The sequence below is a fragment of the Papaver somniferum genome, chromosome 1 (genome assembly GCF_003573695.1).
Source record: "Papaver somniferum cultivar HN1 chromosome 1, ASM357369v1, whole genome shotgun sequence".
NCBI classification, from domain to species: domain Eukaryota; kingdom Viridiplantae; phylum Streptophyta; class Magnoliopsida; order Ranunculales; family Papaveraceae; genus Papaver; species Papaver somniferum.
This window is the reverse complement of record NC_039358.1, coordinates 93,374,710-93,386,023: the sequence shown is the minus strand read 5'-3', so window position 1 is coordinate 93,386,023 and position 11,314 is coordinate 93,374,710. Positions and strand designations below refer to the sequence as shown.

Below are 11,314 nucleotides of genomic sequence, written 5' to 3'. Positions count from 1 at the left end.
CAGAAAAATGATACTTTCGCACCGTGTCAGGAAAAATGATACTTTTACGCCGATTTCTTCGGTCGGCCGTCCCACCGTGGCAGCGGTCATCTAGTTTAGATTTATGTTTTAAATTTAGGTGAAAGGTATTTAAGTAATTTAAAATGATTAAGGGTAACTTAGTAATATACCCATTGTTAGGACACCCCTTATAAACCCACCCTATATAGGAAAATGGTTTTGTATGCAAAACAGGTTTCTTAGAAAGCTATTGGTCGCTCGGACCGAGCATCTCCCCAGAGAGTCAGAGACCCTTCACAGGAGTCACAGGCCGCAGCCCAAATGATATGCTCTGCTTCAGTTTAGGATAAGGATATATATACTGCCAGTATGGCACCACTAAAATCACTGTGATAGTACTACACTATCTTCAAACCTGAAAACTGGTTTCTCTCCAACATGAAGTTTTCAATTTAAAAAAATTAACTCTAACCTCTCTTGAACAATCTTTCAAAGGAAATAAATCTTGAAGCGTGAATTATTTTATTTTATTTTAAAATTGGAAGAGATGAATCAACATAGTACTACAGTTAATTTTACAAATAAACCTTCATTACCCAAGCTATCAAGTCCAAAAACAACCATAATGATTAACAGTAGCTTCAACAAATTAAAGTTTGCTTCATTTTACTCTGTTTTCAGTGGTTATGAGACACGTTTACAACCTAATTGCAGGAGAGGTTTACTGGGTTTGGTCTCCAACAGAGAATTACTTCCTCATACTACTCAAGGGAATGACTATTATGATGAATTGTGCAAAGAAGGAAGAATTATTGATGTTATTGAAGATATAGAGAAGCATGGTGAGTCTTTAGATCAGAATAGCTTAATTTTAATCATTCAAGCATGTATTGATTCAAATTCGTTGGTATCTGGAAGAAGAATCCATGATTACATAATGGGTTCATCAAAAAAATTTAGTATAAGCAGTTTTATCTGCAAGAAATTACTTGAAATGTTTAGTAAATTGGGTAGTGTAAATGATGCCCTTAAAGTGCTTGAAGAAATGCCTCAGTCTAATTTGGATTCGTGGAACAATGTGATTATGGGTTTTGCTAAAAGCGGGAAATGTGAAGAGGCTCTTAGAGTTTTCAGCGAGATGAAGAAAAAGGGGTTTACACCAAACGAGTCAACTTTTACTGGAGTTTTGATGGCTTGCCGAAGCTTAGGAGCATTGGAGGAAGGCATGGCACATTTGGAATCGATGGAGAAGGATTACGGCATTACTCCTTTGACGGAACATTATGTAAGCATTGTTGAGCTTCTTGGAAAATTGAGAAAGATCAGTGAAGCTGAGGCTTTTATAAATAAGGTGATGCCAATTGGACAAAATTCTATATTATGGGAGACCCTAAGAAAGTACTCTTCAACTGGGACGAATCAGCGATTGGCTGAAAATTCTATTGCATCTGCTTCTGGTTTGAATTGTAGCAATAAAAAGAGATCAAAGAATAACCTGATCTCAAACCAAAAGAGAGAGATTCCTAAGAAGAGTGAGGCTTATGTGAAGCTAAAGTCGTTAGGTGAGGAAATGAAGGCAGCTGGTTATGTGCCGGATACCAAATATGTACTTCATGATATCGATGAAGAAGCTAAAGAGAAGGCATTGATGTATCATAGTGAGAGGTTAGCCATTGCATATGGGCTTATTAGTACACCAGAAGGAACTACATTGAGAATAATCAAGAACCTCAGAATATGCGGGGATTGTCACAACGCTATTAAGATCATATCTAAAATTGTTGAAAGGGAGATTATTGTGAGAGATAACAAAAGGTTTCATCATTTCAAGGATGGAAAATGTTCTTGTGGAGATTATTGGTAGAGACAATTATAAATCCAAACACGAGTTTAATCTTAAAATCTTGCGTCACCCTCTTGATTCTTCATTATTACGGTATGTTTTAATTTTTATACAATTTTGAGTCTTGTTTATTCTTCTTACTTGCTCTCATTTCTTACTCAAACCTTACAAGGAACTAGGCCAATAGAAAATCCCAGGCAATAACGAAAACAAAATGGTTCATTTTTGGCTGAAACTGATAAAACTAGAAATATGACCCAGCTTATTTGTCAGTAGGGAATACGATTGTTGCTGCAGATAAAACCAAGCAATACCAAACAATACAACTCCTGGTATTTGCATTCTTTGAGTGTTTTCTGGTTTCTTAGTTAGAGTTGCTAATTTGAGTATAAGAGAATAGTATCTTATATCTTCTTTCACTAAGGCATTTTTATGAGCAAGAATATGAATAGAAAAAAAAGTGACTGAGTAATACAAACTGCAAAAGCAAACTAGCCCAAATATCCTTAAAACAGGAATGAATCTTCAAAGCAAATTCTGAACATGTTTATCCTTTAATGGAAGTTCTTTCTCTGTCATTGAATGAACGCCTATACAGAGACAGGCGCATATACCTAACACTATGCTTAAAAATATAATGCAGAGCAGTTCGAAGTCTGAGAGTTTGTGCAACTTTAAAAGAATCAGAAGTTCATTCCAGATTAGATTTAAAATATACCCTCCTATGCATGCCCACCCAAATTCTTGACAAGTCTTCAGATCTTCCAAAACGGTAGTGAGACATATAGACGCCAGATTAGATTAAAATGTAACTGAAAAATAATTGTGACATTAACCAAGCCATCAATAATCCTCTTAATGAGCTCATCACTATTTAAATCACCCAAACTCCTCCCCTTCTCGCCACACCTACAAACCCCTGTTTCAGGCTATACCAGTACAGTATACAAGGTAAGCAATCCCTCTTCACTAACATAAAACTCATAATACGCATTATTTTTCTTACATTTTCTCCAACAATGGCCTCATTCCAACTAATTCTAGCTTTGTACATACTTTGCAGGTAACAAAGACATGGAAGGACAAAGTAACTGCAACTTCGTGCAACAAACAAATTTGGGTTAATTTGCGTTACCTCCCCTGAAGAAGATCATAATTTGAGTTACCTCCCCTACGGAACAAATATTAGTAAAACCTCCTCTCGTCACTTTTTCCATCCAAACCCGGTTAGCTGAGAAGATCATAATTTGAATTACCTCCCCTAGAGAAGATCATAATTTGAGTTACCTCCCCTAAGAGCATCCAGCTGTACGAAGCAGCTGACTCGGCTAACCGGGTTTGGATATAAAAAGTGACGAGAGGAGGTTTTACTAATATTTGTTCTGTAGGGGAGGTAACTCAAATTATGATCTTCTCCAGGGGAGGTAACGCAAATTACCCCAACAAATTTTGTTGATGTGGGAAACCCGAAAATCCAAGCAAGGATTGTGAGGAGTTGGGAAGAACTCTCTTTCTACACCAGTGAAATTTTGAGTCTCGATATGCTACTCATCGACAGCAATGTAAGCAACAAGTTTTTATCTCTTAGACAAATTAAATATGTGCGCAGTATTTTTGTTTATTGTGAAACTGAATGACAACAGAGCTGACCCATGCCTAATAAAAAAAAATGCAGGGAGCAACTTTATCTGCATCTGTACCGAAGAACATGATAGGGAAATTTGGCTCCCTATTTCAGCACGGAAGAATCTTCTCGATTGAAAATTACGACGTCAGAGGGGCAAAACAAACTTATCGCCCTGTGGACACCAAGCGCATAATTGTGTTCACACCAAGCACAGAAGTCAGGGTACTGGATGCAACTCGGGTCTCCATTCCTGACTACAAATACACATTTGTAGAGTTTGAATCCCTTCCAAAACAATTGGAATCCGGAAACTCAACCCTGACAGGTCCGGTATTATACCTGTATCAAACAAAAAAGAACATATATGAATTTGAGTACCTTTGTAGGTTGTTCTTATTTAAAATCTGAACATGTATTGCAGATGTTGTCGGAAAACTGTCGTCTATCGCCCCTGTCAAAGTTGTAACTCGGTACGATGGAAAGAAAATAACAAAGCGGGAAATCAGCATTGAAAACATGAGGTAAGAACTTGTTATTTATCTACAGAGAAAATTAATCCTAAACCATATATTACCTGCCTTATTGACATGAAACAATCTTATGACAGGGGCAAGGTGATAAAAATCACGTTGTGGGAAAATTCAACTGCCCTAATCAGTAGAGAAATTATCCAGAGCCACTCGAAGCCAGTCATCTTGATAGCAGTTTCAACCTACGTCAATGAATTTAGAGGTAAAATCTGGCTTCCCAATAAGTTCAATTGGATAATTATAATATTTCTAACTAAAGTGTGTTTGCGACATTGACAGGCAAGTACTCACTTGCTTCCACAAATGCGACAAAGCTCTACTACAACTTATCTATCCCCGAAGTCGAGCAATTGACAAAGAGGTCAATTGTACCGATAAGGGGAAGATCCATGGTGGGCGAATCGGCAATTCAAAACCGAAAAAGTATTTTGGAATTACAGGATGCTGTATGGGATCCCAAAAAACAGGTAATAGTTAAATTACTCATTGTTAAACAAATTAGTAGTACCTATAGCTGCGGCAACTTAATCATGGCTTCACAATTCTTTTTGGTTATCTGAAAATGAATGCATTCAGGAGAACAACATCTTCAGTTGCAGAGCTACTATCCAAAGTATCCTTGACCTACGGTCCTACTCATCCTGTGAAAAGTGCAGCAAGAAGGTAGAGATACGTGGCAATAAGACTTGGTGCACAACATGTCAAATGGAGGTCACAGCGGTGCCTAGGTAAGTAATTCCGAACAAATCAATGAACTATCCACAAATTCTTTATGATAATTGAAATGTGCTTGACGAACAACATAAAAAATATATAAGGTACCATCTAGAAATGGAGGTGCAGGACTCCACAGGCAGGACTAGCTTTGTAGCATTCGACAGAGAGGTGGAAAACTTGATCCTGGCCGCCCCCACCACAGGCATGTCAAAGATAGAGCAGGTCAACATTCATCCATCCATTTTCGAGTATATACTGTTTTTTACACTTAGTCACTCGATACAGGTTTTGAAATTCTAAACTATTGTATATGATAATACAGGGAGATCATCCTGCAAAGGAATTTGAAACCCTTTATCTGCACCATCAGCTGGAATTCCAGATCAAGCTTACTGAATTTAACATGAAACAGCATGTCAAAACCTTCACTGCCCAAAAGATGTTCCAAATACATAATGGTGAAGCTAAAGGTGCAGAAATGATGAACTCTGGACCAAATTTTCAGGTACTATCTTTCTAGATAATTGTTCAATACATAGTGGCAACTCCAATTACTCGATGAACCACTACAATTTGTATCCACAAGTTACTAAGTTACTGATTAACCTCATTTCATATTGGTTAAAGGAAATGAAGGACACTGACGGGATCAGCGTTGAAGAAACGGAAACCAAAGGGAAAAGGGTGACAACTAGTGATGCAGAAAGCACTGAACCAAAGAATTCCCAGACCTACAAACATATTCTCAGTACTATCTATTGAGTTAACGTAATATACAAGTACTTGTTATGTATAAGTTGTAGAGTTTCCTTTCAATAGATTTCTTGTATCTTAGGAACTCCAAACTCTACAAGTTATACATAACAAGTACTTGTATATTACGTTAACTCAATACTATCAAGACCGAACAAAAGAGCCCTGAATGTGAAGGGAACCCACCAAAAAGGCTATGCGTGAGACAGATTGGAGTAACTACTGACCAAAAAATGATAAAAGCTGAAGAATGAGCATACAACCCTTCTCTATTTGGTTGCATTTTTTCTTATACTATGTTGTACTTCTTCTTGCTTTCAGTCATTTCTTAAGAAATTTTGGGCGGCCGATATAAGCCCCCGATTTTGACAGTATATATTTGTCCTCCCACGGGACAAGGCCACCCCAAGTCGACTCTGAACCCCAAAGACTCTTTAGATAACAGTCTAACCAAAACCGATTTACATTGAAAAAAAATTCAATCATACTCTTTCTCCATTTCTTAGTTTAAGCAATGATGATGCAACATACTGCTAAAATATCACCTAGATCTACAAATTTCTGCATCTCAACTTATAAAAATCTAACCCAGTTTCCTAACAATAACGTCCCGTGTTTATTCAATAGGTTGAAGTTTCACTCAGTTTATTGTGTTTTCCCTGGTTTTAAGAGAGAATTGCAAGCTAATTACAAGAGAGATTTACTTGGTTTGGTTCCTAAAGCCTCTAACACAGAATCACACCATCCGGATACTCACAGTGATGATGATTCCACTGAAGTTTGGGAAGAGGGAAGAATCATCGATGTTATCGATGATAGGGTGAGTGTTTAGACAATGATAGCTTAATATCAATCATTCAAGCATGTGTTGTATCTGATTCATTAGCATCTGGAAGACGAATCTTTGATTACGTTATGGGTTCTTCAAGAAAATCTAGTATAAGTAATGTTGTCTTTGTGGAGTTACTTGAAATGTTTAGTGTATTGGGTAGTGTTGATGATGCTCTTAGAGTGCTTGAGGAAATGCCTGAACGAAATTTGGATTCTTGGAATAATGTGATTATGAGTTTTTGCTGAAAGTGGGAGAGCTGAAGAGGTTTTTAGCGTGTTTGATGAGATGAAGAAAAGTGGGTTTGAGCCGGATGAGTTAACTTTTACAGGAGTTTTGCTTGGTTGCCAAAGCATAGGAGCATTGGCAGAAGGAATAACATATTTGGAATCAATGGAGAAGGATTATGGGATTACTCCTCTATTGGAACACTATGTAATCATTGTTGAGCTTCTTGGAACATTGGGAAAGATCGACGAAGCGGAGGCTTTTATCAATGTGGTAGTGCCAAGTGAAGAAAGTAACATATTGTGGGAGACTCTAAGAAAGTACTCTACAACTGGCTCAAATCAATCGACTGATACGAGTTCTGCTGCATCTGATTCTGGTTTGAATTGGAGAAAGAAGAAATCAAAGAACAACCTGGGCTCGAAGCAAAACAGCGAGACTTCGTCAGTACCGAAAATTCCCTTTGTTGCTTACAAATTGTTTAAAAGAATTCACAATCTCAACATGAAGGGGAAAAAAGAAACGGTAGTAACTTGGTCCCGGGCATCTACCATTATACCCACAATGGTCGGCCATACCATCGCTGTTCACAATGGAAGGGAACATTTGCCTATTCATATCATGGAGCGTATGGTGGGTCACAAATTGGGAGAATTTGCGCCTACTCGTACTTACCGGGGACATAGTGGAAAAACCAGAGATGCTAAATCCCGTAAAGGCTGAGTGACGAAACAAAGGAAGATTGATCTCATTGGCATACATTTTGTAACCTAAGCGCTTGAAGCTAAAAATACTGCATCTTCTGATTCTTCTCTGCAATATTTTGTTTAAGACTAGCTAGCAGACAGCAGTCCTTTGTACTTCTGTGTTCTTGTTGTTCTTCATGGTAAAATGTTTGACAATCCAAGATGTTACTTTGCTATAGGCTTGTTTTTTAGTTGGCATTAAGATTTTCCAGAATGCCCAAAAAAAGTACTGAAAGAACTGGTCATGTTCTGCTATGCTGTATTAAATTCCTGTCAATTGTCTTAACTGGGCATGCTAGGCTGTTGGTCCATTTATGCACTGTCTAGCTCATATACCATTATCAGTCTGTAGGCATCCCCACTCAGAACTAGTTGGTCATGAGTGGAGCGCACGAAGAAAAGTAATGAAGAGATACAAAATGCAAATGCAGTGATATCACAAAATCCTGGAAACAAGCATGGATCTTGAGTGCACGAAGAAAAGTGACGAAGAGATGCAAAATGCCATTGCAAGTGATCTCACCAAATCCTGAAAACAAGAATGGATCTTTAAAACATATGTGGGGCATTTCAATTTCTTCGTTCGTGAATAATTGGTTAACTCCCTGGAGAAATGCTTACTAACTAGGAGACAGACTCACGTACATTAAGCTACAAAAGGTTGCAAAATAGAAATTGTAGAACCTGCAGGATTAAAAGTTTATTTTGTATTGAAGCAAAATAGCAGCCCCATTGATCTTATGAAATGGAGCAAGTACATGATAATATTTTAATTACACAAAAAAATTTAACAGAAATTTAAACAACAAGCTGTTGTTGCTGAAGATAAAGAGAGGAATGAAGCTCTAGTTGAAATGTAGCACAAGAGACCAAATAGGATAAACAATCATTAGAATGATTCCACTTATATGAGCCAAACCAATGAGTGTGGTGAATGACTGTTTGAACCCGCCAGATTTCCTAATATGTTCTTGCAAATGGTAACAGGCGATGACAATAGAGATGAGATCACCAATCCAATTTCCTCTTAAAGATTCACCAATTATATGAGGAGCGAGCGCTAGTACAAGAAATGTTGATCCAATCTTACCAGGCCAATCTGCAAAACCACAATAACAACCGTTAGTCACCAAGAACCACCAGCAGCTCAAGTTTCAGTCACACACTTGGTTAAACGGTAAATCACATACTTGGAACGTGTTGTGGGAAAAATAGTTGCAACAAGACCGAAAGTAGAGAGATTCCTTTTGAAATTTCTCCGCTGCATCAGAAGAGAAATGTTTCGGTTCAGATTTCAATTGGTATTATATGGAAGGAAACAATAAAATGCAACCGAAACAGTAATGAACGGCAAACGAGTTATGCATGCTGATCAATTACCTTAGAATGATAAACAATGTTGAAGGAAGAGTGAAGAAAATATAAGGCACTAGAAGCGCAGTCAGGATATTCGGCTTGTACTTTGTTTCGGCCGAAACCATCAAAAAGCTGCGCAGATTATACAATTAAGAAACAAATTAGATGATACATATTGGATTTTGTCTGAACATTTTGAAATTGGGAAGTGGCTGCAGTTAGCCCAGCAACTAAGTGAAAAAAATATATGATGGAAGAAAACTTACACAGCGGCAGCAACAGCAACCCATTGCAGGACGGCAGTTCCAATAGCTAGTCCTCCCAATTTCATTGCATGGCTAGCAAGCTTCTTTGCTACTATCCCAAGTTCTTTCATATCAGAATTAAGTGCTTCAGCTGCAATTTGATCAGTTTTCATTGCCAAATACTCGGTCCTCACCATTTCTCTACCCGTTTGAAGTTTAAAAACCAACCTTACAAGAATAAGACTAGACGCTAGAATTGTATGTAATCTTCTTTGTAAGCTGGTTTTGGTGTACGAAGATGCAACTCAAATGCCAGTTATTTATAAGGTGTTCGCAATGGAAATCATTATTCATTAATCAAATCTGCCTACCGAATTCCCTCCTTTCTTGACGAGGTCGCGAGATGTTTTTTTATTTTTATTTGGTACTGGTACTGCTCCATAGTTGGTGGTATAGTGCCTCTGGTCTAGAGATATGCGCAAATCCACATCAAACGAATATAATGCAACACTGATAAGAGTCATGAGATTATTAATGCCAATAATTGCCATTTATTATAAAGGTGTTGTTCCACCTTCACGATTTATTTAAGTTTCAGTTGGCCTCTTAGGTCCCATTTCTCTGAGAAGCTTTCATCTTGGTTAGTGGTAGGTAGGTGTATAACAAAGACAAAAAGAGAAAAAAAATTAGTGGAAAAAAAATTCCACCATTCTTGACGCAGACTTTCTACAAGGCATGTGGGAATTGAGCCTTCAACACCAAGAACAGAGGTCTTGCAGCCTTCCCACCACCTTTACCTAGAAGACCATCTCGTCCGGGAAAGTTTCCTCTGGAGGACCATTTGGGCCTTGATGGGCTTACCCCGAAAACCCCATAAATGTTAAAGTTTGTTGAGAAAATTAGGCGCAGGTCCAAGAAAAATAATATTCTCATTGTCAATCCCACAATTAATTTTTAGTTCCGTGACACCCATAATTATATGAAATTATTAAAAATGTCTGCACGACGGATTGTGCATCCGCATGACGGGTTATGCATTAGGGGTATAATTGGCAACACAACTTAGATATAACATATCTAAAAATCCGCGCCTTGGAATTTTACAAATTTTATATCGTTGGAAATCTTTTTAAGAGAGTTACCAACGAGTACAAACAAGAATATCAAATTTTTGTTTTTCACGAAAAAATCGGAGGTGATCATCATTTTAGGCATTTTTTTTTTTTGAAAACTTGATACATAACCATTATGCAACCACCAAAAAAGATGCGTAACACATTCTGCAGACGCATAACGAATAATGCAACCATTTTTCTCCACTGCATAACAAATTATGCATTTGGATAACAAAGTTATGCATCTATAACAAGTTATGTAACCATTGTTTTGGTTGATTTTGGTGCGTACATAAAAAATTGATGTATAATGCAGTATGCATCCATATTTACGGATGCATATCAAGTTATGCATCTATTTTGTCGATGCATAAAAGATTGTGCAACAATTTTCTCAATGCATAATGCGTTATGCAGTCATATTTTTGGATGCATAACAGGTTATGCATCCATTTTCACGACTGCATAACATGTTATGTAGATATTATTGTAGGTGCATGACAAGTTATGTAGCCTTATTTTTTATTGGTTTCAATACTAAGAAAAAAGTAGTTGCATAACGTGTTATGCAACCGTTTTCTGAACTGCATAACAAGTTATGCAACAACTTTTCAAGATGCATAACAGGTTATGCATCTATTTTCATAGCTGCGTAACAGGTTATGCATCCATTTTCAGAACAGAAAAGAAGGTTATGGAAGGTTAATACAATTTAAACATCCATCAATTTATATTTATTCAAAAAAAAAAGTGGATGTTTTGGATAAACATAAGACGGATGCAATCTCATGGAAAATAAAATACGTATATTTTCGGTTTTTACTCGTTTTTGACGAAATTGAGATTGAGAAATTGATTTATGAAACACTTGCCTTAATCAAGTCGATGGCCGTTAAAGTGTTGGCCTGGGTTTGATTTTCTGGTCAGGAAGAAAGCACAAAAAAGAGTGAGACGTGTATGTGATTCTATTCTTTTTGAGCCTACAATTGTACGACGGATTGTTGATGTATTTATACATCCCAAGTCACATAAAGTGACACATATTCACAACTTTCTCTATACAGAAATCACCCTAGTGATCGAAATAGTCTCAATTAGCGATTCAAACCATTCAAAATCAAGAAAATTAATCGCGAAAATAAGATGAGAAGATCTTAATTACGTGAGCTTCAAATATGATTTAATTGAACTTGTTCTTGAGCTTTCATTCGATGATATAATCAAAACATGGTTTGGACGGTAGATGTTCGTTCAATTTCATCCACAAAGGGTAACCCAAATTAGGCTAAAATCACCATGTTTCTCTTTTTCAGAGAAAATCCTTA

The 11,314-nt window shown here is 37.1% G+C and overlaps 4 protein-coding genes across 4 annotated transcripts; 3 read left to right on the top strand and 1 right to left on the bottom strand.

The window, feature by feature from the left end:
• Positions 1 to 406: 406 nt before the first annotated feature.
• Positions 407 to 1,902, top strand: LOC113294620 (pentatricopeptide repeat-containing protein At2g15690, mitochondrial-like). The gene has a single exon (XM_026543005.1). It carries the CDS (start codon positions 548 to 550, stop codon positions 1,862 to 1,864), a length of 1,317 nt encoding a protein of 438 aa, XP_026398790.1. The 5' UTR covers positions 407 to 547; the 3' UTR covers positions 1,865 to 1,902.
• A 1,014-nt stretch (positions 1,903 to 2,916) lies between these two features.
• Positions 2,917 to 5,955, top strand: LOC113294622 (replication protein A 70 kDa DNA-binding subunit C-like). The gene is made up of 9 exons (XM_026543009.1): positions 2,917 to 3,405; positions 3,519 to 3,795; positions 3,892 to 3,991; positions 4,078 to 4,202; positions 4,280 to 4,467; positions 4,577 to 4,728; positions 4,819 to 4,939; positions 5,040 to 5,222; positions 5,345 to 5,955. The coding sequence occupies exons 1-9, from the start codon at positions 3,385 to 3,387 to the stop codon at positions 5,477 to 5,479; spliced, it is 1,302 nt and encodes a 433-aa protein (XP_026398794.1). The 5' UTR covers positions 2,917 to 3,384; the 3' UTR covers positions 5,480 to 5,955.
• Positions 5,956 to 6,103: 148 nt separating this feature from the next.
• LOC113294628 (putative pentatricopeptide repeat-containing protein At5g13230, mitochondrial) lies at positions 6,104 to 7,449 on the top strand. The gene has a single exon (XM_026543015.1). It carries the CDS (start codon positions 6,588 to 6,590, stop codon positions 7,248 to 7,250), a length of 663 nt encoding a protein of 220 aa, XP_026398800.1. The 5' UTR covers positions 6,104 to 6,587; the 3' UTR covers positions 7,251 to 7,449.
• A 499-nt stretch (positions 7,450 to 7,948) lies between these two features.
• Positions 7,949 to 9,236, bottom strand: LOC113331351 (cold-regulated 413 plasma membrane protein 2-like). Its single transcript, XM_026578067.1, has 4 exons — positions 8,896 to 9,236; positions 8,654 to 8,761; positions 8,464 to 8,534; positions 7,949 to 8,372 (listed from the first exon to the last, which is right to left on the bottom strand). The coding sequence occupies exons 1-4, from the start codon at positions 9,069 to 9,071 to the stop codon at positions 8,119 to 8,121; spliced, it is 609 nt and encodes a 202-aa protein (XP_026433852.1). The 5' UTR covers positions 9,072 to 9,236; the 3' UTR covers positions 7,949 to 8,118.
• Between the last annotated feature and the right edge of the window lie 2,078 nt (positions 9,237 to 11,314).